The sequence below is a fragment of the Anser brachyrhynchus genome (assembly GCF_964034855.1).
Source record: "Anser brachyrhynchus genome assembly, chromosome: Z".
Classification (NCBI taxonomy): Eukaryota; Metazoa; Chordata; class Aves; order Anseriformes; family Anatidae; genus Anser; species Anser brachyrhynchus.
Window position 1 is genome coordinate 69,027,430 of NC_137697.1, and position 26,732 is coordinate 69,054,161.

General features: G+C 44.8%; 4 protein-coding genes and 1 long non-coding RNA gene across 12 annotated transcripts; 1 reads left to right on the forward strand and 4 right to left on the reverse strand.

Moving 5' to 3' along the window:
• Nucleotides 1-1,256: 1,256 nt before the first annotated feature.
• On the reverse strand, nucleotides 1,257-7,046 carry LOC308185793 (structural maintenance of chromosomes protein 2-like). 5 transcript variants are annotated; one of them, XM_080574351.1, is made up of 8 exons: nucleotides 6,805-7,046; nucleotides 6,209-6,443; nucleotides 5,262-5,411; nucleotides 4,448-4,570; nucleotides 3,488-3,526; nucleotides 3,189-3,299; nucleotides 2,845-2,940; nucleotides 1,257-2,593 (listed from the first exon to the last, which is right to left on the reverse strand). In XM_080574351.1, the coding sequence occupies exons 2-8, from the start codon at nucleotides 6,374-6,376 to the stop codon at nucleotides 2,306-2,308; spliced, it is 975 nt and encodes a 324-aa protein (XP_080430477.1). In that variant the 5' UTR covers nucleotides 6,377-6,443; nucleotides 6,805-7,046; the 3' UTR covers nucleotides 1,257-2,305. The 5 variants fall into 5 exon arrangements, with proteins under 5 accessions (XP_080430477.1, XP_080430474.1, XP_080430476.1 ...); XM_080574348.1 differs by having other exon boundaries at nucleotides 2,411-2,940; XM_080574350.1 differs by having other exon boundaries at nucleotides 2,411-2,940; nucleotides 6,902-7,034.
• LOC308185801 lies at nucleotides 2,489-3,003 on the forward strand. Its single transcript, XR_013943760.1, has 3 exons — nucleotides 2,489-2,614; nucleotides 2,723-2,763; nucleotides 2,866-3,003. It is a non-coding gene; the product is annotated as an uncharacterized lncRNA (long non-coding RNA).
• A 536-nt stretch (nucleotides 7,047-7,582) lies between the features above and the next one.
• LOC308185795 (endogenous retrovirus group 3 member 1 Env polyprotein-like) lies at nucleotides 7,583-14,208 on the reverse strand. The gene is made up of 2 exons (XM_080574353.1): nucleotides 14,071-14,208; nucleotides 7,583-10,629 (listed from the first exon to the last, which is right to left on the reverse strand). The coding sequence occupies exon 2, from the start codon at nucleotides 9,559-9,561 to the stop codon at nucleotides 8,587-8,589; it is 975 nt and encodes a 324-aa protein (XP_080430479.1). The 5' UTR covers nucleotides 9,562-10,629; nucleotides 14,071-14,208; the 3' UTR covers nucleotides 7,583-8,586.
• Nucleotides 11,604-25,146, reverse strand: LOC308185799 (structural maintenance of chromosomes protein 2-like). 4 transcript variants are annotated; one of them, XM_080574361.1, is made up of 8 exons: nucleotides 24,914-25,146; nucleotides 24,318-24,552; nucleotides 23,371-23,520; nucleotides 22,557-22,679; nucleotides 21,597-21,635; nucleotides 21,298-21,408; nucleotides 21,017-21,131; nucleotides 11,604-15,245 (listed from the first exon to the last, which is right to left on the reverse strand). In XM_080574361.1, the coding sequence occupies exons 2-7, from the start codon at nucleotides 24,483-24,485 to the stop codon at nucleotides 21,084-21,086; spliced, it is 639 nt and encodes a 212-aa protein (XP_080430487.1). In that variant the 5' UTR covers nucleotides 24,486-24,552; nucleotides 24,914-25,146; the 3' UTR covers nucleotides 11,604-15,245; nucleotides 21,017-21,083. The 4 variants fall into 4 exon arrangements, with proteins under 4 accessions (XP_080430487.1, XP_080430486.1, XP_080430489.1 ...); XM_080574360.1 differs by lacking the exon at nucleotides 11,604-15,245 and adding an exon at nucleotides 15,774-17,343 and having other exon boundaries at nucleotides 18,763-21,131; XM_080574363.1 differs by lacking the exon at nucleotides 11,604-15,245 and adding an exon at nucleotides 15,774-17,343 and having other exon boundaries at nucleotides 18,763-21,131; nucleotides 25,011-25,132.
• Nucleotides 15,774-18,772, reverse strand: LOC308185797 (Golgi-associated RAB2 interactor protein 6-like). Its single transcript, XM_080574357.1, has 6 exons — nucleotides 18,105-18,772; nucleotides 17,866-18,017; nucleotides 17,395-17,716; nucleotides 17,199-17,305; nucleotides 17,050-17,090; nucleotides 15,774-16,947 (listed from the first exon to the last, which is right to left on the reverse strand). The coding sequence occupies exons 1-6, from the start codon at nucleotides 18,192-18,194 to the stop codon at nucleotides 16,850-16,852; spliced, it is 810 nt and encodes a 269-aa protein (XP_080430483.1). The 5' UTR covers nucleotides 18,195-18,772; the 3' UTR covers nucleotides 15,774-16,849.
• Nucleotides 25,147-26,732: the final 1,586 nt, after the last annotated feature.

A 26,732-nucleotide genomic window follows, 5' to 3' on the forward strand; every position in this document is an offset into this window, starting at 1 on the left:
ACGGAATACCTTGTTCGATGTAGTCAAGTTTAGGGTTTCGATTAAATGGAGACTTGTTGAAATCTAAGGTGAATGTAACTTTAAAAAAAAGAAAAAGTTCGCTTTGGCAGCTGTAAAATCAAGCAAAGGAAACATTTCTTTGTGGTGCAGCAACAGGCATGTCCCTGCAAATGAAGGAAGCTGAACTGTTGATGGACTTGTGCCGCAGTATGTCTCAATAGCTCTGATGAAGTTTTGCAATTCGTGATGTTGCAGCGTGTGTTTGGACTGTGTCAAGGGAGAGTAGAGAAAGTTCTATAAGGAAGCTCTGGAATACCCTTTGGTCCCCAGGAAGTCATGGCTGAGGACCATTGGCACGGTTTGTCAGTCCAGGTCACCTGCGATAGCCTTGCTTCGCTCTTATCTGTGGGCTTCTAAGTTACTCTTTCCTATCGGGTATAGTTTTTAATATTTTAATCTTGTGTGTGATTTCTGAGAGGCTGTCCTGGTCTTGGCCGGGAGAGAGTTCCTTTTCTTCATAGTGGCTCCTACAGCGCTGTTTTGGATTTGGGAGAAAAACAATGCTGATAGCACACCAACGTTGTAGTTGTTGCAGAGCAGTGCTTACACAGAGCCAAGGACTTTCCAGCACTGCCCTGCCAGGGAGGGGACAGCTGACCTCAGATGGCCAAAGGGATGTCCCATACCCCGAAGTGTTGTGTGGGACAATAAAACTGAGGGGGTTGGCCGGGGGGCAGCTGCTGCTCAGGGACTGGCCGAGCATTGTTTGGCAGGTGGTGAGTAACTGCGTTGCGCATCGCTTGTTTTGTTTATTCTGTTATCATTATTTTCCCTTCATTTTTTGTCATTTCCCGTCATTAAGCCGTCTTTATCTCAGCCCAAGAGTTTTACCGTTTTTTTCCAGTTCTTTTCCCCATCTCCCTGAGGGGGAGCAAACAGAAGGCCGCGTGGTGCTGAGCTGCCTGCCGGGTTAAACCACAGCAGAGGTTAATCAGAGCTGAGGCCTGACACCGGGGGCCCCCAGGCTGGCAAGGACTGTTCCTAGCAGTCCCTAAACTTGCGCCCCACCCTGCCTGCTTGCCCCAAGATATTCCCAAGCAGACTCGCACAGACCATCCAGCTGGTGGAAGTAGTGAGCACCTCAGTAGGAAGCTGGGTGCCCTGGTGGCCAGTGCCAGGGAACTGAGGAAGCTGGGCTGCTGCGGGAAGGCTGAAAGGGGACATTGCTGAGAGCTGCAGGACACAAAACCACTCCCCCAAATGAAATTATTTTATTGTTTATATATATCAATATGTAAATATTTATATATATTGCTTCAGCTCTTTTGTGAGGTGAGCAGGAAGGCAACCTTGCCTGTCATCTCTGAGACCTGACGTGACCACTATGGCTTGGGGGGGGGGCAGAAAGACCACCCGTAAGTCACCCACTAAACCATGTCCCTAAGCACGACGTCCAACCTCAGCAAGGAGTTAGAGCGGAGATTTCCATCCTTGCACGCCCACAGGGCCCTCTGCGCGTGTCTGAGGGAGGAACAAGTGTGATGTCTCCAGGACGTGCCATCCTCCCCACCGTGTCCCCTGAGGATTCTTAGAGGTGCAGTGTGCTGAGAGAGCCATGTCCCCAGGCCCCCTGAAACGCCTGCTGCGGGCAGGGGAGTTTGGCATCCTGCAAAACGCACCATTGTTTGAGAGCGACTTCTTCCAGGTGACTGGGGTAGGGAAGGGCAGAGGTTAGATATCCTGCCTCAGAAGCAGGGCCCTATGCTTCCTATAATGGATTCCACCCATGCAGGTTGGCTGCCAGGGGGAGATGCTTCACGTAACGAAACGTGTCCACGTCATTACCATGGGCGTGGCCTGCACTGATCCCAGCGCAGAGATGCCCGACACCTTGTTACTGGCTGCCCCGGCAGCCCCTCCAGCTGAGGGACTGGAACTAACCAGGTACCACCTATCCCCGTCGTCAGCCTTCCCTACTCTCCCTTCCGTGATGTGGGGCAGCCCAAGAGGTGGTGTGTCTGCCAACGTGGTATGTACCCTGACACTGGGGGGCCCACCACTGGGAGTACCCCAGTAACTAGGTTTTCCTCCAGGCTGCTTCCACTGCGGTGTGTAAATCTGGCTGTGCACGACTTCTCCGAGAAATGTCTGGCGCTCTGTTTCCACACAGGCCGCAGGGTATATCTTCAGTTATGTCCTGGCCCTGGTTCTGAGGGCCTCTTCCTCTGCTGGGCTCTGCTGGCGCACATGCTCTACACGCCCAGGGCGCCTGGTCTGCTCAACACATGCGCAGAGGAGGCCTCCTCTACATCAGAAGTAGAAGAGGAGGACACGAGAACCCGCATTCTCCTGTCCACGGACAAAGCTTCACCGTCTTCAAAAACTGATGAGACCTTGCCTGCTGCCAGCACCCCAGAGGTGAGGTCTGACACTGGGGGACCTCTGGCCAGCAAGGACTGGTCCTAGCAGGCCCTAAACTTGTGTCCCACTTTGGTTTCCTCTGCCAGGTCATTCCAGAGCAAACTTGTGCAGAGCATGTAAGCAGCGACCAGGATGCCCTGGTGACCAGCGCCACGGAGCAGAAGAAGTTGGTCTGCCACAGGAAGGGCGATAGGTGAGTGGGTGGGGCCATTCAGCCAGGAGAGGGGTTGAAGGAGCGTGAAGCATTGCGTGAGGCCATGCAAGAATGGGGGACATTGCTGATGGCTGTTGTCTTTTGCAGGTTGCGGGAAGTGCCAGCAGCAAAGAAGAAGCCTTCCTCTGGTAAGATCCTGCCCCCTGGAGCCTGAGCGCACCTCCCAGAGCCAGACTTTGCGCGCAGAAGGCAGACTGTGCCCCACTTACATGTGCTCCCCCTCTCCACAGGTCACAACAGTCGGAGAGTTGGGGCGTTCTGGAGGCGGTGGTGGGCCCAAGGACGTGCCACCATGGCAGGTGTTGCTGAAAAAGCGAAGCAAAAAGTTGCAGCTTTGTTTCACAATGCAGTGTCATGCTTGCTCAGAGTGATCTCTTCATCTAAGACCTGAAGCACAAACCAGAACGTTTGTATTCAGATTTTTAAAACTCCGAGTGTTCATAGCTAGTTCCACACACAGAAATGAAATACTGTACGAGTTAAAAGACACGCTGCGCTAGTTACTCAGTATCCCGAACAACTATAAGAAAGTACACTTTCCAACATATAGTACCGTTTGAATTTCTCTCAGTTTGGCTTCCTTCTTCGCTATGGTTTTCTGGACAGATATTTTCTTGCATTCATACATCCTAGTACCAGCTGCTTCTTCAACCATAGACAAAATCTAAAATAAAACATCGAAATTCTGACGTTACTTCTTTGTACAACGTCAAATAGATTTGACTTAGAACTGAGCTCAACGTCATATATCCCTACATTTTGTTGTTGTTGTTTTTTCACCCAAAATACTGATTCTTGTCATTCAAAATAAACCCGTAAAATTCCAGAAAAAAACTCCCACAGTTTTCTTACCTCTGGTGGCTTCATATTTAGGACTTTGGTAATTCGTCCCTGGTTAGAGAAAGATAAATCAAAAATGACGATTGTTTACCATGCTGTAGTAGTAAAAATAAAATTAAAAGTCACACGTTAATTTTATATGCTATACTGCACGCTAAAACGCTTTTTTTTCTTTTCCTGTAAGGATAATTAGTTGTATACAATTGCTTTATTCTGGAAAGTTCACAGAAATACATAAGTAAATTCTTCATGCAGCACACTTGAAATGGCCCTTTTAACTTCCAGACGCATCTTCCACATTATTGCTTGTATCCATATAAAGCAGTACTGTGCTTATTTTGTACTGTTAGTCTTACTGACTTGCAAATCTTAAATAGCTTCTTCATTATAGGTTGGCTGTTTGGTCATTTAGCTCATATGTAACGAGGGGAAGCAGAATGGGTGCAATACTGACTTTTTAAAAATAAATAAATAAATAAGCAGGAAATTGGGACAATTCCATTTGAAACAGTAAAGCCTGCTACGTTTTATTATTCCATGCAAATATTTCAAAAATTTATTTAGTCCTTGTGTTAAAGTTTGTCAGGGTCTTTTCACTTGATCAACTTTGCTCTTCTCAACTGGTCTATCAACTTCATACAAAATACTGACTAAGATAGAATTTACCAAACAGGAAAAAAAGCTCTTTTTTTTTAATGCAGTAATAGAGGAAAAACTCATCTGTTAAAGAGACAAAAAGGAAAACAAAATGGGTATATGTTTTACAAAAAGCCTGCAATAAGGCATATGAGAAGAAAGAGTAAGGGCTGAAAATTATGTTTCTGCTGGAAACCTTAGCTACATGACAGATACTTGACTCGTTCAAGCTGCTTTTCTCTAATTAAGAAATTAAGTGTTCTTCCACTACCTGTTCAGCCACAAACTTAGTGACACTTCTATACTTTTTGGATTTTAGAAAGATGCACACAATACCTGCATAATGAGGAAGTGAGGGTTATTGACATTGAGTCCAACAGAACAGAAGAGATCCTGTACAGAAGTGTTGGTAGCATTCACACCATTGATGAGATACTTATTTTTACCTCCAACGATGACCTAGGCAAGAAAGAGAAGCACAAGAAACTTCACATGATTTAAAAGTGGCTTGATTGTGGGAATACAAGCTAATGACCTAAAGGGATCAAAAATCTGAGCAAGTCCCATGTTATATAGCCTTGCATACGCATATGGAACATCAAAACAGATCTTACAGATATTTCAGATGTCTTTTTAGTGCTAACATAAAACGATCAGTAACAGAGGGCAACATTTTTGTCCTAGATTTACAAGAAGACTTCCAGACTCTGCAGGTTTTCTTATCAAGGTTCCTATGCTCTTGGAGACAAAATTTAACACACAGTTCAGAAATTAAGTAGAAAAGAAAGCCACAAAATAGAAAATCAGAACTTGTTTTATGAGCACAATACCACTGCTATTATGTTTCTGTGCAACTCAGTAGAAAACACTATGGATATACTACATTCATTTATATAGAAAACATTATTAATACACTACATTTAATTACGTTAAACTTATTTCCCAAGTAAGTCAAAATTGTAAGCTAGTACACTGGTTCCACTTCTACAGTCTGTTACTAACCGCACTGTAGAAACATTGCCTCACTTGCAAAAACTCAAGGACTGTAAAAATTAAGTTGTTGGTTTTTTTTTCCCTTTAAGAGTCACTCTGTTGAGCATGGTAAAAACGTACGCAGATTTCTGCACAAATACATACATTAAGAACCCACCTGCCTGGTGATGGTGATCTCATCACTGCTTTCAAATCCCAGGGGACTCTGTTTCTTGTCAGAATTGTCAAAGGTGATAGATACAGTTGCTTTATTAACTCCTGCTTGCCCGTTTTTATAAACTAGATCTTGCAAGTTGGCAGCTCGCACCTAAATACGTGGAATAAGTTTTTTTAGAGTTTGAAGGAATTTCAAAGTGTGTCAACGTGAAGAATTTCAGAATTTGTAAAACCACAGGCAGAGCATTCAAATTAGAGTGAGTTAGCTAGTTGCTCCTGCATGAGATTCCTGACAAAAACTGGATGGCTGTTTAAAAGAATAAAAAGCTAGATGACTAGTTCATCACTAGTATCTGTATTTTAAAAATACTTATTCCCTATGCAGTTCAGAAGAAAGCAAAACAGAAAAAGTGTTCCTTGGAAGTCTATTCAATTGCCCTAGAATTACCGCGGGGAAAACAATATCACGTGAGAACAAAGACTCAACTTGATATCAGCACACGCACAATTTTTACATAATACATGCTTAATGCAAGCATACGTATTTTCTTTTAAACAGCAGTCATTGTGAGAAAACAGCTTTTTGCTTCTTCTGATGAAACAGCTGGTCAAATTTTGGCAATCTGATCGAGAAGTGCAGAAAATTAATACAAATAAGCAAGTTTTGCCTTTACTCACAAAAGAACTCCAGCCTCAGAGGCTGCTGCCTCTGAAGTGGTATCTTCAGTCTAATGTTCTAAGCTGCATACTTTGCACTACCACGGTATATTGATAAAACTGTGGTTCGGTCTTAATATAACGAACAAGAAAGACAGAAATGCAGCTTTGCACACTGAAGAATCCGAATATTTTCTGACAGAAGCACCACCTCGGGTCTTCCACCAGAGATCACTCAAGAGACGAAAACAAAACGCTGCTGACAAAAGGGACCTGTTAAATTCTCCTTACCTGGGACAGGTTGGTGATGCCCAGCAGGAAGCAGATGGAGTCCAAGATGTTGGACTTGCCGCTGCCATTCAAGCCGGTGATGGCGTTGAACAGCGGGTCGAACCCGTTGATCTCCGTCCTCTGCGCGTACGACTTGAACCCATCGAGTATGATCGACTTGATGTACATCTTCCCAAGGGACCGGGCCAGGTACTCCTTCCAGGGCTACGGAGAAACTGCTCTTGGTTGTAACTCCCTATTTTCAGGGAAAAATTTAAAAAAAAAAAAAAATCGCACTTCGTGTCAGGCACAGCTGAATGTCAACGGAAACGGGACGAGAACGCGGCTTTAGAACAAAAGCAGCATGAATTTTTACACAGACGCCTACTCAGGACCTCAGACCGAGGAAAAAAAGCTACTTAATACCTCAGACGGAGGGGAAATAATTGGAAATAGACCCCAGAGCCCCATCCCGCCCCGCCCCGCCCCGCTCCTCACAGACAGCGCCGCTCGCCGTGTAACCGACGCCTGAATTTTGGCGCCCACAGCCAGCGGCCGCTGCCCGGCAGCGCCCTCTCCGTGGCTGTCCAACGCGCTGCCTGCCTCCGCTGGCGTACCTCGCACCGTTTCTCCTTTCTGGAGAGGGAGGGAGAGGCTGCAGGAAACCGTTTCTTGTTGGCAATAACAAATAGAGCGGGAGTGAAGAAAGCGGACCTCGGTCGGAGGGGTTGGCCTCAAGATCGGGTTAGGCGACGGAGTCCGGCAGGCGCTGCCGCCGAAGGCCCCCTCAAGCCCGGACAGACCGAGAGGGGCCGTGGGGGCCTCAGCGGGCTGAGGCGGGAAGGGGCGGAAAATGGCGAGCGACCCGCCCTGAGGGAGGGGGGAGGGGCCAGCTGAGGCGGGAGCAGGGGGCGGGGCGGGAGCGAAGCCGTTTGGAACCAAAATGTTTAATTTTAACGCTTTTGAGGCCGTAGGGAGGTTCCTGAAGGAAAGTACATCCCGAGGGCAGGGATGAGGCCATGTGAAAAACTTCTTTTGTCTCCCTGCGCGGTGATTCACAACGGGAAGAAGGGCCGTTAGCTGGTGTGTCACCGGCTGCGAAAAAGGAAGGCGGGAAAATAAACGAACTACTGTTGCATTAGAGTTGATTTTTTTTTTCCTACCTTTCTGTTTAGATTGTTAGGGCTTGGATGTGGCTCCCTGTAAAGGAAGGCATTGGTAAAATTCCCAGAGCTGCAGCACAAAGCTAATGCTGGAGTACGCTAGTTGTGACGACAGAGTAACTAGGATTGTTATAGGACTACCAAAATGAAGAAAATTTGATTTTATTCTTAAAAACAGACAGAAAAAAGCTTCCCCCACCCCACCCCACCCCTGTATATACACACGCATATATATTTAAAGGAAAAACATCTGCTTAATTCTCTGTGGCTGTTTACCTGCTGTGACTTACAGAGGTGATTCTATTTAAAAATAATAAAGACAAGATTCAAAGCTTGTAAATGTGTTTCCTTGCAAGAACAGTAGGTGCCTGGTGTTGCACTGGTCAACACGGATAAGTAGTTAAATCAGCTGAGCACGTTTTCCTTTCCTGAAACTGGTGTTACTGTATGAAAACAGACCTGTGTTTTGCAGAGGGACTTCTGTGTTACCACGTCAGCTGGAGCTCGCTGTTACCATTGAGATCTAGGTGCTGCGGTAATAAACTGATAGCACTAAATTACCTAGATCAGTCAGATGTTTTAATCATTTGAAATAATTCAAACTACAGGCCTTTGTTAAAGGGAACCATATACATGTATGTATATGTTATAAATGACTGAGTCCCAAATAAGATTACAATCAAAGTTTACAATTTATTAAATGAATAGAGGCAAGCAAACAGCGCTGGGTGCGCCGGGAGTCTCTGCTCCACCAGGACGCACACCTGTTACGTAAGGCGGCTGGTTTTGATGCTCCTAGGCTAATACATATTCATTACTACTTCTAGAAGAGGCAGGGTTATTATAATTGGTTTCCCGAATCCGAAGTCTTCCCAGGTGCTCCTGCTTATCAGTCTCTGTTAGTTTCTCGGGGGCCGCTCGGACAGGGAGGCTCGTATTCTTCCTCCTTATCTAGTGGTCTCTTGGCCGGCTGTCAGAAGTTACTGCAGGTCCGTGCAAAGTCAGCAGTTTTTCTCTGAAGAAATCCCTTTGTTCTCTTCTCGCCTAAACCCAGGCCTCAATGTTAACCCTTCACACCCCTTAGTGGCACGAATTGCTGGACTATTCCTTACAATTCCTCCCTTTTTTTTTTTAATATCATCAATTCGTGTCTCTTCTTCAACTTTTGTTAGTAGCAGTTGGATTTCATCAGTCAGTTCTCGGGGTGTCCATTTCTTAAGCATCATTATCGACATATCACCTTTTCTCTCCCAAAGTCATCACAAATTGGGTGCTATTTATTATCCGCCGTATCAACAACGTAAAGCAAGGTATCATGCAAGGCATAAACAATAATGTCATTACACCACATAAAAATAAAAATAGCATTCTTTTAACCCATGGTCCACCGGGCAACCATGGAAAGAAATCCCAATCCATACCCTTCCAAGTTTGTACTGGGACGTGGGCTAGCTTTTTAATTTCTTTTGTTATCTGCTTAACCACTTTTCCATTATCATCAATTTGTAAACAACAATTAGAATCGTTCAGTTTTCCACACACTCCCCCTTCTTCTGCTAGTAAATAGTCTAAGACCATTCTACGTTGAAAGATAGCATTCCTCATCTGAGTGGATTGATCAGCCAGAAGATCCAAGGTCGTCGCTGTTTGATTGGTTACAACTTCGAGGATAGCTTGCGACCTAATTATTCGGTTCAAATTATAAATAGGTTCTCGGGCTCCTGATACCGACTCATTCGGGTTCCAGGTAGCTGGCCCATAATGCTGTATGATTCTTTCAGGAGGCCATTCATCCTTTCCCCATTTTTGGGCACTATCCCCGGATAAGGAAGTATCAATAGATCGTTTTACTCTGTTCAGGTCATCATATAATCTTATTCCTAAATGATTTCCTTGTGTTTGTGACAATAAAAAGAACAAGGGTCTTATGTACCCCACATAGCATATTCCCGACCAGTTTCCGGGTAGCCTCTTGTAAGCATGTTTGCCACACACCCAATAATGTCTCTTTATGGCCCACGTCCCGTTTGGAAAATGACCATCCCATCCACCATCTTTACCCTTTGGGGCGTGATAATACAGAGTGTCCTTGTTACCGAGTGGTCCTGTTACAATGTCTGCCCTGTTTGTACTCGTATATGCACACTTCCAAGCTCCCACGTTGGGTTTCCACTTACAGTCACAATTCAGTTCTCTTTGGCGACCTGTCATATTATAAGCCTTTTTCGCCGTCCAATCTTGAGAGTGTGGGAAGCGCCTTCAATCATGGGGTTGGGCCCGCTTTCAGAGCTTGTGTTACCATTCAGCCCTTCAGGGCGATCCAGCTCCTGGAAAAACTAATCACAATTTTATTATGGGTTTAAAAGGTTCTCATGTTATTTTTCTCAGGACAACCTGATCTTGGTGTGGGAGAAGTCCAGTCGAGGCACTCTCACTCGGCGGTCAATACCCATAGGGGTTGCCTCCCTCGGTAGACCATACACGCCGCAGTGGAGGGTCCTACCCCGGTCTTGCCTTCTCCCTTTCCTCCCTTCAGCCTTGTCCTCTTTATCCAGTGCCCTTAATTCATGCAGAACCTCATTGCTGGGATATCAGTTCCTCTTTAGTCTCAGTTTCAGTTCCCCAGGAGTGGACTCAACCCTCCAGGCTTCGGTAGTTATTGGTCCTTTTATTCTGGATGCGTGGGTCCAACCCCTTTCTGCTGTTCTCACAGCTGTTTCAGTATTAAGTAAAACAAGGTACAGTCCCTCCCATCGGGGGTTCAATGATTCTTCTCTCCAGGTTTTTATTAAGACCTTGTCTCCTGGTTGTATTTTATGAATAGCAAATCCTAAAGGTGGTGTCTGAGTCATCATCCCAATTTCTCTTATCTCCTGTAATCTCCTTCCAATGGTAATTATGTATTTCTGGATACTATGATCCTCAACTACATTGTTCCCTAGGGGCATCCCTTGAGAATAAGGCATACCATATAACATTTCATATGATGATAACCAGTCTCACTGTGTGGTTTAGTTCTTATGTTTAAAAGTGCCAATGGTAAGCATTTCGTCCAGGGCAGCTGTGTCTCGATCATTAACTTAGCCAATTGTTGTTTTATTGTTTGATTCATCCTTTCTACTTTCCCTGAGCTTTGTGGGTGCCACGGAGTGTGGTATTCCCACTGAATACCTTTCAAGGGGTACATCCTTCAAATCTTTGTGGCTGGTGTATGTTCGATTATTTCCACACAATTGTGTTCCAACGGTCCTTCTTCTGGAACGGTTCCTAGAAATACTGCTGGATATAACAGGTTAGTCGTTTTCAAGGTTATGTCATCTTGTTCAGTTAGGATTGCCTGATATTTCATCATCCAGCTGGGTGATAACCAGTGCCCCCCCCCTTTGTTCCAAAACGGTTGTTACCATATGTGGTCCAAAAACTTCAATACGTTTTCCCATTTGAAGGCAAATAATTTTCTACTATCTTTATCAAGAGGTATGCAAAAGAAGGCATCCTTTAAATCTATCACGGTAAACCATTTATATTTCCCTTTCACAGATGTTAACAATGTGTAAGGATTAGCTACTACTGGGTGAATATCCTTTGTTATTTCATTTATTGCTCTAAGATCTTGTACAAATCTATACTCGCCATTTGGCTTCTTTACTGGAAAAATTGGAGTATTGTATTCCGATTTACATTCTTCCAGAATCTGATATTTGAGAAATTTGTCAATAATTTTCACCATTCCTGTGCCTAGCTTCTATCTTAAGTGGATATTGTTTGATTCAAACAGGTTTGGCTCCTTCCTTTAATTCCACCTTTACCAGTTGTGCCAGTTTCGACTTCCCTGGTACATCTGTTTCCCGTACTGTTGCTATAACTGCATGTTCTACTTCTCTTGGAATATTAACAAAGGGTTTATCTTTGATCATTAGGATTTGGCCTACTTTGGACTCAGGTACCTTCATTATTAATTCTCCATCCTCAAAGGTTATTGTTGCATCTAATTTGGCTAATAGATCCCGTCCCAAGAGTGGCATCGGGCATTCTGGTACATACTAAAATTCATGGGTTAGTTCCTTACCCCCAAAACGCAAATCAAGGGGTTGTAAGAATGACCATTCCTCCTCTTTCCCTGTGGCTCCAATTATTGTAGTTGTCTTAGTTCCTAATCGTCCTTTTAAACTATTTAACACTGAATATGTTGCTCCTATTACATTTACAGCCTAATTAACACAGAGAAAGAAGCTCCCATAACCAACAAAAAATTCAAGCCTCTGTCTTCGTTTCCTAGCTTTATTTCAACTAGTGGACCTGCTAGGGTAGATGCCCCAGGTCCCCATCATTCCTGACTGTTGTAAGTTTGTCCTGCAGCCTAAGACAATTTCTTTCTGATATCAGGGGCTGATTGCCCTGGAAAGAGGCTAGCCAGTTGCCTCTCTCTCTCTCTTTTTTTTTTTTTTTAAGCCAGGTCCATTTTTTTTTTTTTTATTGCATTTCAAAGTTGGTCCAGAAATTCAAAAATTCCATAAATTCCATAGGGGTTTCTTTGGGACCTTCTTGGAACAGATTCTCAATTCCCAATAGCCAATTTAACCAGATTTTGGTATTTACATAATTTCCGGGATGATTAGGGTCTCAGTGAGGGGGTCGGTCAGGGGAATGCAATCGTTGGAAGTTCCCTGAGCGGTCCCATTGGCAATCTGAGCTCACACAGGAACTCAGGTTGTTTCAAGAGTTAGCTGCTTTTCTGTTTCCACGACAACTCTCTCGGACCCATCACGGTCCCCCTGCCCTAGAGAGCTCACACCCGCGATTTAGAGATCTCAGCCTCGGGTTGAGGCGGAACTATTAACATTCCTACATCCTCTTTCCCTGCTCATTCAACTTCAAACAGCTCTGTTAAATACTACATGCCACACAACCTTTAACACCTTCAACAATCCTTCTAACACTTCCTTTATCTTTCTCCAGCCCGTACTTTTCTAATGCCAACACCAAAGGCTCAGTCAGGGGCCAACTTAATTCCAAACCTTTTCCCTCCAACATGCTGAAACAACATATCACTATACAACATTTCATCCTATTTTCCTTCTCTCCTCAAAAACATTAATTGCAAGACACTGTTATAGTCGATTGATCCATAAAGTGGCCATTTAGTTTATATAGTGGCCACCATTGATTGCAATACTTAGTGAAAGTCCTCTTGCTTTCTGTGCCCCCATTTCTAACAATATCCTTCCAATGTGCCACTATGCACCCAAGGAGGCTTTTTTTTTTTTTTTAGGACGTCTTTTTTTTTGGATTTTCCCCTTTTCCTTGATTTCCCATTCCCTTTTATTTATTTATATTAGTTACTGTCCCTTGTTTCAATTTCCACGCAAACCTTTTTATTGCAGGTTTTTACTATCTTTTCCTAATCTTCTTCCCAAATGTCCCAATTCTCTGGGATTAAACTCTTCTTTCCACATACAAACTTTACTATTTCAGATTATTAATGAGCCCCATTCCAATCATAAATCCGCAGGACTTCGGAAAAACACCTGAAGCACTCAGCCTTCTGTCTTCTAGACAAACAATAACACCTTTTCCACAAAATTTACATTTCAATAAGACCGAATTTCAAGCCAAATGCTAATTTTTCTCATGCACTTTGTTAGTAAGCCTACACAAAACAAGGAATCACTCCTGTGTATCCGTCAAGATGGGGGTTTAAAAAGGTATTGAGGCCTAAATAAATTCGCTCTCCCCCTTCTTACCGAATTCCCAGGGCTCAGGCCCGAACCACCAAAGAAGTTACTCTCCGTTCTACCACTTTGATAATCAGTCAGCCCCCCTCCCCCGATACTTGGGAAACTGACCGAACACCACCGCGAATATACCCAAACTTCTAAACTGTTACTTAGATAATGCTCCCACCTTCCTCCTTGACACAGTCAAAACATTTAAGAACAAAACAGGATTACAAGATGCACCACCGGGGGTGGATTGTTAGGATATAGAGGTGGTAGGTTATCCAATGACTCCCATTCATCATCTTTTTCTTTTTCCTCTTTTTTTTTTTTTTATTTTTTATTTTTTTTATTCTCTTCTTCGTCAAACTTCTCGTCTGCTTTTAGTGTAAATATTGAGGCTGGAAAAGGACGTGAGATCCTGATCCATAATCCTGCATAATCACTTTCCTCCTGGCTAAAAGGTTCCTTTGAATTAACATGTATATTTAAGGCTTGGCAAACCCAGTCTTCAAAGGATCCGAAAACGGGCCAAAAGACATGTGGTCTTAAAGGCTACTTTGGCCATTCTGTCATACAATACTGAACCATTTTTAATTTACTTTTTCCCTTTTCTGGGGCCCCTATCGTTCCAATTTCTAATCATTATCCCTAATGGACTTTCTGGTGGTATGTCTGGTAATTTGCTCCCTTTTCTCTGGTCCCGGGTCTTCAATTTTGTCTGACCCATCTAGGAATTTTACTGTGGCAATTCCTACAGCCCTTGGTTGCCTTAGTGAGAGTGTCTTGCAGGGGGTTTAGGACCTATCACCCACCCACGAATCCGAATCCTATAGGAATCGCTTCGGTCCTTCACCGGCCAAGTCCCTCGCGGGAGATCGGAACCGCGGTTAGAAGACCTCCACAATCGCTTCGGAACTACGTTCCGTCTCAGTCACACTCTCACACACACACAGGCAACCGAATCCCACCCAACCGAACGGTATACGCCTTAAATACTTACGACTCCGTCGTCTTCGTTCGGATCTTCGCGCGCAGAATTACGGGCAAAATATAGTGCTGCAGCCGGCAAAGGGAGCTCATAAAAAAATCTAAATCTTTGCTTGCCCTTATTCAGGTTCAAGATGGCATTAGCCCCGACCTGACTCGAACAGGAGCCACCAAATGGTGGGGGCGCCCCTCCTAGATCAAGTCAGAATTCAGGAACCAAGACCATCCCGGATGAGCCCCCAATTGTTATAAATGACTGAGTCCCAAATAGGATTACAATCAAAGTTTACAATTTATTAAATGAATAGAGGCAAGCAAGCAGCGCTGGGTGCGCCGGGAGTCTCTGCTCCACCAGGACGCACACCTGTTACGTAAGGCGGCTGGTTTTGATGCTCCTAGGCTAATACATATTCATTACTACTTCTAGAAGAGGCAGGGTTATTATAATTGGTTTCCCGAATCCGAAGTCTTCCCAGGTGCGCCTGCTTATCAGTCTCTGTTAGTTTCTCGGGGGCCGCTCGGACAGGGAGGCTCATATTCTTCCTCCTTATCTAGTGGTCTCTTGGCCGGCTGTCAGAAGTTACTGCAGGTCCGTGCAAAGTCAGCAGTTTTTCTCTGAAGAAATCCCTTTGTTCTCTTCTCGCCTAAACCCAGGCCTCAATGTTAACCCTTCACACCCCTTAGTGGCACGAATTGCTGGACTATTCCTTACATATATATATATCTGCTTGCTTCAGGAATTAGATCTGATGCAGCTTGATCATTGCATCTGGTTAAGGTATTATTATGACAGTGTTGTTTCTAGTAGTTCTGTAACCACAAAGCATTTAATGACGTCCTGCCAGCTGCTAACACCTGGACACCGCACTGAGAAAAAGTATTTTGAAGTACTGGGAAGAACCACTCTGAACCAATGTGCCTGTGCAGTCACAATAAATACCAGTTTTATTTGCAAATCATTTATATATAAGGAAAAAAAAAATTGTCAAGCATGCTTGAGTGTTTGTTGCCTGAAGACCAGATCCTGATTAGTTTCTGTGAGACGCAGTTGCTTGGGCCAGGGTGCAGGCAGCACCTGCTTGCTCATCAAAGGGCCAGAGCGGCTGCTGAGCGGTGGTGAATCATGCTGGGGGCTGTAAGCCCCTGGTGTAGCTGCTCCAGCAGTTCTTTCTCCTCCCTAACTGAAACCTGAGTAAGAAAATGGAAATAAGGAGGAACCGCTTCTGGTATGAGAAGCTTCTGATTGTAAAGATAACCATGTATGTTCTCTGTTTGCAGGTGACATGTGCAGGAGGGATAGCTTTATCCTTTCTTAAGTGTAAAAGTAAGCCCTAAAAGTTGAGTACTTTATTTGGTGTCACGGTAAAATGTTTTAATGACAATATTCAATTTTAAGGAAAAAATGCAGCTATTTAATGTGCAGTTAGCTTGCTGATATGGATATAGCGTGTAGTCTGAGGAAAGAAATTACGTTTATAGCAGCTGTTTATTTTTGAGAATTTCCAGTTCTATTATACGATTACGTATTATACCAAACATATAGCAGATACCTTTCCTAACTCTGAAGTCACAACTAGATATTCTGGCAAGGCAAACATACGGTATAGCTTCATTTCTGTAAAACAGGATTATCTTAGGAATTAGGAAGGGGGTTTATTTTATTAAGTACATGATAGTATATCACAAGTTAATGATACAACCAGCCCAGAAAGCAGATTTTTGTTTTGTTTTTGTTTGTTTTTTAACTCACTATGCCTCACTCACTGCCAGTACGCTGGCAGTTGATGAATGTAAAGATTGAAAGCATGTTACAATAGATACATAAAAGGCAGCATTTTATTTTGGTACTGCAATGCCTGTTTTTTTATTTCATGAGATGAAGCACTAAGTCTTTTGTGTGGACAAATATAATTGTAAGGGTTTGGGGTTTCTTTGCAAATCATACTATGATGCTATTGATAGCTTGGCACCGTGGGTTCCTCATGGTCTTTCCAGGTCATTACTGCCAAGGAGTTGGCATATGATGATGGTGCACTCCGTACAAACTTCCGCCACATGGGTGGTGTACATTTGACTTCATCTGGATCTTTGGATAGCCGGTCATTGTCTAGGTCATCATAAACCACATCCCGTACAGCTAATTCCCTCGGGTACTGGATTCCCTTCTCCATGGTGGTCCATTTTCCTGGCTGACATACAAGATCTTCCTTGAAGGGGTACCTTTCCTTCACACCTGACAGGAGACGCCTCCAGAGGGTGAAGCTTTGTGCTCCGTTTCCAATTGCTTTGTCGATGCCTGCGTCTCTAGCAAGGGATTCCAGCTGCCCGGCTTCCCTGCCGTCTAATTCCAGACTATTGGCTGCGGTGTCCCAGCACTGGAGCAGCCAGGTGACAAGGTGTTCGCCTGGACAACAACCAAATTTCTTTCGCGTATCTCGTAGCTCACGCTGGGAGAGGCCTCGGGTAGGTATTGATGCTTTTATGATACCTTCCTCTTCATCTTCCCGTTTGTTTGATGGCCCAGCCACTGCGGAATAGCCCATCTCATCGTCATCTTACTCCCCAGTCTGAGCAGGAGTTCCTCTGCATTCTAAACGACCTGACTTTCTCATCCATTGTTGCGTCTTGGGTTACAGGGGCAACTTGCACTGCTACAGTCTCTTTCCCTGACCCAAACGCAGGGCCTGTGACAGGGGTTGGAACGACCGCAGGACAGTAACAAAGTGCCCAAGGCCTATATCATACATTACCACAAAACCACAGACACAAATCCCACAAAACACGTTCATTGTTCATTCCGTGCAGGCTTTTTCAGCAACACCTGCCATGGTGGCACGTCCTTGGGCCCACCACCGCCTCCAGAACGCCCCAACTCTCCGACTGTTGTGACCTGTGGAGAGGGGGAGCACATGTAAGTGGGGCACAGTCTGCCTTCTGCGCGCAAAGTCTGGCTCTGGGAGGTGCGCTCAGGCTCCAGGGGGCAGGATCTTACCAGAGGAAGGCTTCTTCTTTGCTGCTGGCACTTCCCGCAACCTGCAAAAGACAACAGCCATCAGCAATGTCCCCCACTCTTGCATGGCCTCACGCAATGCTTCACGCTCCTTCAACCCCTCTCCTGGCTGAATGGCCCCACCCACTCACCTATCGCCCTTCCTGTGGCAGACCAACTTCTTCTGCTCCGTGGCGCTGGTCACCAGGGCATCCTGGTCGCTGCTTACATGCTCTGCACAAGTTTGCTCTGGAATGACCTGGCAGAGGAAACCAAAGCGGGACACAAGTTTAGGGCCTGCTAGGACCAGTCCTTGCTGGCCAGAGGTCCCCCAGTGTCAGACCTCACCTCTGGGGTGCTGGCAGCAGGCGAGGTCTCATCGGTTTCTGAAGATGGTGATGCTTTGTCCGTGGACAGAATGCGGGTTCTCGCGTCCTCCTCTTCTACTTCTGATGTAGAGGAGGCCTCCTCTGCGCATGTGTTGAGCAGACCAGGCGCCCTGGGCGTGTAGAGCATGTGCGCCAGCAGAGCCCAGCAGAGGAAGAGGCCCTCAGAACCAGGGCCAGGACATAACTGAAGATATACCCTGCGGCCTGTGTGGAAACAGAGCGCCAGACGTTTCTCGGAGAAGTCGTGCACAGCCAGATTTACACACCGCAGTGGAAGCAGCCTGGAGGAAAATCTAGTTACTGGGGTACTCCCAGTGGTGGGCCCCCCAGTGTCAGGGTACATACCGCGTGGGCAGACACACCACCTCTTGGGCTGCCCCACATCACGGAAGGGAGAGTAGGGAAGGCTGACGACGGGGATAGGTGGTACCTGGTTAGTTCCAGTCCCTCAGCTGGAGGGGCTGCCGGGGCAGCCAGTAACAAGGTGTCGGGCATCTCTGCGCTGGGATCAGTGCAGGCCACGCCCATGGTAATGACGTGGACGCGTTTCGTTACGTGAAGCATCTCCCCCTGGCAGCCAACCTGCATGGGTGGAATCCATTATAGGAAGCATAGGGCCCTGCTTCTGAGGCAGGATATCTAACCTCTGCCCTTCCCTACCCCAGTCACCTGGAAGAAGTCGCTCTCAAACAATGGTGCGTTTTGCAGGATGCCAAACTCCCCTGCCCGCAGCAGGCGTTTCAGGGGGCCTGGGGACATGGCTCTCTCAGCACACTGCACCTCTAAGAATCCTCAGGGGACACGGTGGGGAGGATGGCACGTCCTGGAGACATCACACTTGTTCCTCCCTCAGACACGCGCAGAGGGCCCTGTGGGCGTGCAAGGATGGAAATCTCCGCTCTAACTCCTTGCTGAGGTTGGACGTCGTGCTTAGGGACATGGTTTAGTGGGTGACTTACGGGTGGTCTTTCTGCCCCCCCCCCCAAGCCATAGTGGTCACGTCAGGTCTCAGAGATGACAGGCAAGGTTGCCTTCCTGCTCACCTCACAAAAGAGCTGAAGCAATATATATAAATATTTACATATTGATATATATAAACAATAAAATAATTTCATTTGGGGGAGTGGTTTTGTGTCCTGCAGCTCTCAGCAATGTCCCCTTTCAGCCTTCCCGCAGCAGCCCAGCTTCCTCAGTTCCCTGGCACTGGCCGCCAGGGCACCCAGCTTCCTACTGAGGTGCTCACTACTTCCACCAGCTGTATGGTCTGTGCGAGTCTGCTTGGGAATATCTTGGGGCAAGCAGGCAGGGTGGGGCGCAAGTTTAGGGCCTGCTAGGAACAGTCCTTGCCAGCCTGGGGGCCCCCGGTGTCAGGCCTCAGCTCTGGTTAACCTCTGCTGTGGTTTAACCCGGCAGGCAGCTGAGCACCACGCGGCCTTCTGTTTGCTCCCCCTCAGGGAGATGGGGAAAAGAACTGGAAAAAAACGGTAAAACTCTTGGGCTGAGATAAAGACGGCTTAATGACGGGAAATGACAGAAAATGAAGGGAAAATAATGATAACAGAATAAACAAAACAAGCGATGCGCAACGCAGTTACTCACCACCTGCCAAACAATGCTCGGCCAGTCCCTGAGCAGCAGCTGCCCCCCGGCCAACCCCCTCAGTTTTATTGTCCCACACAACACTTCGGGGTATGGGACATCCCTTTGGCCATCTGAGGTCAGCTGTCCCCTCCCTGGCAGGGCAGTGCTGGAAAGTCCTTGGCTCTGTGTAAGCACTGCTCTGCAACAACTACAACGTTGGTGTGCTATCAGCATTGTTTTTCTCCCAAATCCAAAACAGCACTGTAGGAGCCACTATGAAGAAAAGGAACTCTCTCCCGGCCAAGACCAGGACAGCCTCTCAGAAATCACACACAAGATTAAAATATTAAAAACTATACCCGATAGGAAAGAGTAACTTAGAAGCCCACAGATAAGAGCGAAGCAAGGCTATCGCAGGTGACCTGGACTGACAAACCGTGCCAATGGTCCTCAGCCATGACTTCCTGGGGACCAAAGGGTATTCCAGAGCTTCCTTATAGAACTTTCTCTACTCTCCCTTGACACAGTCCAAACACACGCTGCAACATCACGAATTGCAAAACTTCATCAGAGCTATTGAGACATACTGCGGCACAAGTCCATCAACAGTTCAGCTTCCTTCATTTGCAGGGACATGCCTGTTGCTGCACCACAAAGAAATGTTTCCTTTGCTTGATTTTACAGCTGCCAAAGCGAACTTTTTCTTTTTTTTAAAGTTACATTCACCTTAGATTTCAACAAGTCTCCATTTAATCGAAACCCTAAACTTGACTACATCGAACAAGGTATTCCGTTTCAGAGGAGAACGATAGAGGCTTGTATTTGATGTTGTAGTTACTGCAAAACTTCAAGGCTAACTAAACCCAACAGGTGAGGGCTCCTTCCCTCATTTCTCTTGTCCGTTACTTACCTCTACAAAGTAGAAGCGCCCCAGACCCTTGTAGTGCCCTAATGAGACAACTCTGGCCCTTTCTGCTGTACTGCTCTGAGTACACATCAGGGAATTTACACACATTCTTACATGTGCCTGCAACTCCTCTGATGCCACGCTCTGAATTTCGGTAATATTACAAGTGCAGATTCATCTTTGAATGAGTTCCTGCTCGTGATACACGCAGCCAGCTTCAAGAAGGAAACTCACTGCTCCAGCCTACTTGAGACACATCTGTTATCTGCAGGTCTGCACATTAGAAAAATTCATTACCATTGCAATATATCTGTATTAAGAAGACTGAAACAGATACATGGAACAGAGTAAAGGATAAGAGAGAAAAATAAAATGGGGAGGGGGTCAATGAGAGTCTAAGGAATGACAGCGGAACCTGTGAAAGTACGCAACAGTGATCAGCACCTGTTGTGTCACTATTTACTATGCACAGCTTTGGACTGCAGACAGCATCCGACAAAAATGGTCTCCCTGCTCCCCCGGTATACACAGAGCAGTGCAAGGCAGTACTTCACTATCATGTTGTGAAGAGTGAGAACAGCAGCATCCTTGGATAAAGCCATCCTAGGCCTCCCAGATGCCACAAAAGACAAGCCATTCCCCTGTTGATGCTTGCTGCTGACAGATTTGTCTCTGACAGCTGATCGTCACTGGCTATTTGAGTGAACTCTGAGACATTTCCTACAACCTTTCAATCTTTAGATTCATCAACTGCCAGCGTACTGGCAGTGAGTGAGGCATAGTGAGTTAAAAAACCCACGGTGGACGAATTGGCTAAACAACTCCGGCAGAACGAAGAAAGTCTCTCCTCTTCCCTACAGGCCTGCGTCTTGGCTGTGGAAAATCTGAAGAGTTCCACCAACTAAAAGAGAATACTTTGGAGAAACTTTCTGAAGTTTCCAACCCACTTAGAGAGAATTCACTGGGAAGACCCCTTCTGGGTCTTAGTTTCCCATGCAAGCTTATTCAGCAGAGCAGCTGAACCTCTCAGATCGACAGCCTTGCGGCAGAGTGCACTGTCGCATAGTCTTTTTCCTGTGCAATGACTTCTCACCTTCAGTCTTTGACCTTCTTCTAGGGCTCAATAGCTCTGCATAAAGAAGGGAAGTTGCAGCTTTGTTTCACAATGCAGCGTCATGCTTGCTCAGAGTGATCTCTTCATCTAAGACCTGAAGCACAAACCAGAACGTTTGTATTCAGATTTTTAAAACTCCGAGTGTTCATAGCTAGTTCCACACACAGAAATGAAATACTATACGAGTTAAAAGACACGCTGCGCTAGTTACTCAGTATCCCGAACAACTATAAGAAAGTACACTTTCCAACATATAGTACCGTTTGAATTTCTCTCAGTTTGGCTTCCTTCTTCGCTATGGTTTTCTGGACAGATATTTTCTTGCATTCATACATCCTAGTACCAGCTGCTTCTTCAACCATAGACAAAATCTAAAATAAAACATCGAAATTCTGACGTTACTTCTTTGTACAACGTCAAATAGATTTGACTTAGAACTGAGCTCAACGTCATATATCCCTACATTTTGTTGTTGTTGTTTTTTCACCCAAAATACTGATTCTTGTCATTCAAAATAAACCCGTAAAATTCCAGAAAAAAACTCCCACAGTTTTCTTACCTCTGGTGGCTTCATATTTAGGACTTTGGTAATTCGTCCCTGGTTAGAGAAAGATAAATCAAAAATGACGATTGTTTACCATGCTGTAGTAGTAAAAATAAAATTAAAAGTCACACGTTAATTTTATATGCTATACTGCACGCTAAAACGCTTTTTTTTTTTTTCCTGTAAGGATAATTAGTTTTATACAATTGCTTTATTCTGGAAAGTTCACAGAAATACATAAGTAAATTCTTCATGCAGCACACTTGAAATGGCCCTTTTAACTTCCAGACGCATCTTCCACATTATTGCTTGTATCCATATAAAGCAGTACTGTGCTTATTTTGTACTGTTAGTCTTACTGACTTGCAAATCTTAAATAGCTTCTTCATTATAGGTTGGCTGTTTGGTCATTTAGCTCATATGTAACGAGGGGAAGCAGAATGGGTGCAATACTGACTTTTTAAGAATAAATAAATAAATAAGCAGGAAATTGGGACAATTCCATTTGAAACAGTAAAGCCTGCTACGTTTTATTATTCCATGCAAATATTTCAAAAATTTATTTAGTCCTTGTGTTAAAGTTTGTCAGGGTCTTTTCACTTGATCAACTTTGCTCTTCTCAACTGGTCTATCAACTTCATACAAAATACTGACTAAGATAGAATTTACCAAACAGGAAAAAAAGCTCTTTTTTTTTAATGCAGTAATAGAGGAAAAACTCATCTGTTAAAGAGACAAAAAGGAAAACAAAATGGGTATATGTTTTACAAAAAGCCTGCAATAAGGCATATGAGAAGAAAGAGTAAGGGCTGAAAATTATGTTTCTGCTGGAAACCTTAGCTACATGACAGATACTTGACTCGTTCAAGCTGCTTTTCTCTAATTAAGAAATTAAGTGTTCTTCCACTACCTGTTCAGCCACAAACTTAGTGACACTTCTATACTTTTTGGATTTTAGAAAGATGCACACAATACCTGCATAATGAGGAAGTGAGGGTTATTGACATTGAGTCCAACAGAACAGAAGAGATCCTGTACAGAAGTGTTGGTAGCATTCACACCATTGATGAGATACTTATTTTTACCTCCAACGATGACCTAGGCAAGAAAGAGAAGCACAAGAAACTTCACATGATTTAAAAGTGGCTTGATTGTGGGAATACAAGCTAATGACCTAAAGGGATCAAAAATCTGAGCAATTCCCATATTATATAGCCTTGCATACGCATATGGAACATCAAAACAGATCTTACAGATATTTCAGATGTCTTTTTAGTGCTAACATAAAACGATCAGTAACAGAGGGCAACATTTTTGTCCTAGATTTACAAGAAGACTTCCAGACTCTGCAGGTTTTCTTATCAAGGTTCCTATGCTCTTGGAGACAAAATTTAACACACAGTTCAGAAATTAAGTAGAAAAGAAAGCCACAAAATAGAAAATCAGAACTTGTTTTATGAGCACAATACCACTGCTATTATGTTTCTGTGCAACTCAGTAGAAAACACTATGGATATACTACATTCATTTATATAGAAAACATTATTAATACACTACATTTAATTACGTTAAACTTATTTCCCAAGTAAGTCAAAATTGTAAGCTAGTACACTGGTTCCACTTCTACAGTCTGTTACTAACCACACTGTAGAAACATTGCCTCACTTGCAAAAACTCAAGGACTGTAAAAATTAAGTTGTTGGTTTTTTTTTCCCTTTAAGAGTCACTCTGTTGAGCATGGTAAAAACGTACGCAGATTTCTGCACAAATACATACATTAAGAACCCACCTGCCTGGTGATGGTGATCTCATCACTGCTTTCAAATCCCAGGGGACTCTGTTTCTTGTCAGAATTGTCAAAGGTGATAGATACAGTTGCTTTATTAACTCCTGCTTGCCCGTTTTTATAAACTAGATCTTGCAAGTTGGCAGCTCGCACCTAAATACGTGGAATAAGTTTTTTTAGAGTTTGAAGGAATTTCAAAGTGTGTCAACGTGAAGAATTTCAGAATTTGTAAAACCACAGGCAGAGCATTCAAATTAGAGTGAGTTAGCTAGTTGCTCCTGCATGAGATTCCTGACAAAAACTGGATGGCTGTTTAAAAGAATAAAAAGCTAGATGACTAGTTCATCACTAGTATCTGTATTTTAAAAATACTTATTCCCTATGCAGTTCAGAAGAAAGCAAAACAGAAAAAGTGTTCCTTGGAAGTCTATTCAATTGCCCTAGAATTACCGCGGGGAAAACAATATCACGTGAGAACAAAGACTCAACTTGATATCAGCACACGCACAATTTTTACATAATACATGCTTAATGCAAGCATACGTATTTTCTTTTAAACAGCAGTCATTGTGAGAAAACAGCTTTTTGCTTCTTCTGATGAAACAGCTGGTCAAATTTTGGCAATCTGATCGAGAAGTGCAGAAAATTAATACAAATAAGCAAGTTTTGCCTTTACTCACAAAAGAACTCCAGCCTCAGAGGCTGCTGCCTCTGAAGTGGTATCTTCAGTCTAATGTTCTAAGCTGCATACTTTGCACTACCACGGTATATTGATAAAACTGTGGTTCGGTCTTAATATAACGAACAAGAAAGACAGAAATGCAGCTTTGCACACTGAAGAATCCGAATATTTTCTGACAGAAGCACCACCTTCGGTCTTCCACCAGAGATCACTCAAGAGACGAAAACAAAACGCTGCTGACAAAAGGGACCTGTTAAATTCTCCTTACCTGGGACAGGTTGGTGATGCCCAGCAGGAAGCAGATGGAGTCCAAGATGTTGGACTTGCCGCTGCCATTCAAGCCGGTGATGGCGTTGAACAGCGGGTCGAACCCGTTGATCTCCGTCCTCTGCGCGTACGACTTGAACCCATCGAGTATGATCGACTTGATGTACATCTTCCCAAGGGACCGGGCCAGGTACTCCTTCCAGGGCTACGGAGAAACTGCTCTTGGTTGTAACTCCCTATTTTCAGGGAAAAATTTAAAAAAAAAAAAAAATCGCACTTCGTGTCAGGCACAGCTGAATGTCAACGGAAACGGGACGAGAACGCGGCTTTAGAACAAAAGCAGCATGAATTTTTACACAGACGCCTACTCAGGACCTCAGACCGAGGAAAAAAAGCTACTTAATACCTCAGACGGAGGGGAAATAATTGGAAATAGACCCCAGAGCCCCATCCCGCCCCGCCCCGCCCCGCTCCTCACAGACAGCGCCGCTCGCCGTGTAACCGACGCCTGAATTTTGGCGCCCACAGCCAGCGGCCGCTGCCCGGCAGCGCCCTCTCCGTGGCTGTCCAACGCGCTGCCTGCCTCCGCTGGCGTACCTCGCACCGTTTCTCCTTTCTGGAGAGGGAGGGAGAGGCTGCAGGAAACCGTTTCTTGTTGGCAATAACAAATAGAGCGGGAGTGAAGAAAGCGGACCTCGGTCGGAGGGGTTGGCCTCAAGATCGGGTTAGGCGACGGAGTCCGGCAGGCGCTGCCGCCGAAGGCCCCCTCAAGCCCGGACAGACCGAGAGGGGCCGTGGGGGCCTCAGCGGGCTGAGGCGGGAAGGGGCGGAAAATGGCGAGCGACCCGCCCTGAGGGAGGGGGGAGGGGCCAGCTGAGGCGGGAGCAGGGGGCGGGGCGGGAGCGAAGCCGTTTGGAACCAAAATGTTTAATTTTAACGCTTTTGAGGCCGTAGGGAGGTTCCTGAAGGAAAGTACATCCCGAGGGCAGGGATGAGGCCATGTGAAAAACTTCTTTTGTCTCCCTGCGCGGTGATTCACAACGGGAAGAAGGGCCGTTAGCTGGTGTGTCACCGGCTGCGAAAAAGGAAGGCGGGAAAATAAACGAACTACTGTTGCATTAGAGTTGATTTTTTTTTTCCTACCTTTCTGTTTAGATTGTTAGGGCTTGGATGTGGCTCCCTGTAAAGGAAGGCATTGGTAAAATTCCCAGAGCTGCAGCACAAAGCTAATGCTGGAGTACGCTAGTTGTGACGACAGAGTAACTAGGATTGTTATAGGACTACCAAAATGAAGAAAATTTGATTTTATTCTTAAAAACAGACAGAAAAAAGCTTCCCCCACCCCACCCCACCCCTGTATATACACACGCATATATATTTAAAGGAAAAACATCTGCTTAATTCTCTGTGGCTGTTTACCTGCTGTGACTTACAGAGGTGATTCTATTTAAAAATAATAAAGACAAGATTCAAAGCTTGTAAATGTGTTTCCTTGCAAGAACAGTAGGTGCCTGGTGTTGCACTGGTCAACACGGATAAGTAGTTAAATCAGCTGAGCACGTTTTCCTTTCCTGAAACTGGTGTTACTGTATGAAAACAGACCTGTGTTTTGCAGAGGGACTTCTGTGTTACCACGTCAGCTGGAGCTCGCTGTTACCATTGAGATCTAGGTGCTGCGGTAATAAACTGATAGCACTAAATTACCTAGATCAGTCAGATGTTTTAATCATTTGAAATAATTCAAACTACAGGCCTTTGTTAAAGGGAACCATATACATGTATGTATATATATCTCTGCTTGCTTCAGGAATTAGATCTGATGCAGCTTGATCATTGCATCTGGTTAAGGTATTATTATGACAGTGTTGTTTCTAGTAGTTCTGTAACCACAAAGCATTTAATGACGTCCTGCCAGCTGCTAACACCTGGACACCGCACTGAGAAAAAGTATTTTGAAGTACTGGGAAGAACCACTCTGAACCAATGTGCCTGTGCAGTCACAATAAATACCAGTTTTATTTGCAAATCATTTATATATAAGGAAAAAAAAAATTGTCAAGCATGCTTGAGTGTTTGTTGCCTGAAGACCAGATCCTGATTAGTTTCTGTGAGACGCAGTTGCTTGGGCCAGGGTGCAGGCAGCACCTGCTTGCTCATCAAAGGGCCAGAGCGGCTGCTGAGCGGTGGTGAATCATGCTGGGGGCTGTAAGCCCCTGGTGTAGCTGCTCCAGCAGTTCTTTCTCCTCCCTAACTGAAACCTGAGTAAGAAAATGGAAATAAGGAGGAACCGCTTCTGGTATGAGAAGCTTCTGATTGTAAAGATAACCATGTATGTTCTCTGTTTGCAGGTGACATGTGCAGGAGGGATAGCTTTATCCTTTCTTAAGTGTAAAAGTAAGCCCTAAAAGTTGAGTAC

What these genes read in the sequence shown, in the direction of transcription:
- LOC308185797 (XM_080574357.1), bottom strand. Translation starts at nt 18,194, where the DNA reads ATGTCCCCAGGCCCCCTGAAACGCCTGCTGCGGGCAGGGGAGTTTGGC. An exon ending in TTGAGAGCGACTTCTTCCAG is followed by an intron (nt 18,018 to 18,104) that starts GTGACTGGGGTA and finishes CCACCCATGCAG; the next exon opens with GTTGGCTGCCAGGGGGAGAT. An exon ending in GAGGGACTGGAACTAACCAG is followed by an intron (nt 17,717 to 17,865) that starts GTACCACCTATC and finishes ATTTTCCTCCAG; the next exon opens with GCTGCTTCCACTGCGGTGTG.
- LOC308185799 (XM_080574361.1), bottom strand. Translation starts at nt 24,485, where the DNA reads ATGTACATCAAGTCGATCATACTCGATGGGTTCAAGTCGTACGCGCAG. An exon ending in CTCACTTCCTCATTATGCAG is followed by an intron (nt 21,636 to 22,556) that starts GTATTGTGTGCA and finishes TTCTCTAACCAG; the next exon opens with GGACGAATTACCAAAGTCCT. An exon ending in AACTGAGAGAAATTCAAACG is followed by an intron (nt 21,132 to 21,297) that starts GTACTATATGTT and finishes TTTGTGCTTCAG; the next exon opens with GTCTTAGATGAAGAGATCAC.
- LOC308185795 (XM_080574353.1), bottom strand. Translation starts at nt 9,561, where the DNA reads ATGACAGGTCGCCAAAGAGAACTGAATTGTGACTGTAAGTGGAAACCC.
- LOC308185793 (XM_080574348.1), bottom strand. Translation starts at nt 6,376, where the DNA reads ATGTACATCAAGTCGATCATACTCGATGGGTTCAAGTCGTACGCGCAG. An exon ending in GCATCACCAACCTGTCCCAG is followed by an intron (nt 5,412 to 6,208) that starts GTAAGGAGAATT and finishes CCACGTATTTAG; the next exon opens with GTGCGAGCTGCCAACTTGCA. An exon ending in AACTGAGAGAAATTCAAACG is followed by an intron (nt 2,941 to 3,188) that starts GTACTATATGTT and finishes TCGCTTTTTCAG; the next exon opens with CAACACCTGCCATGGTGGCA.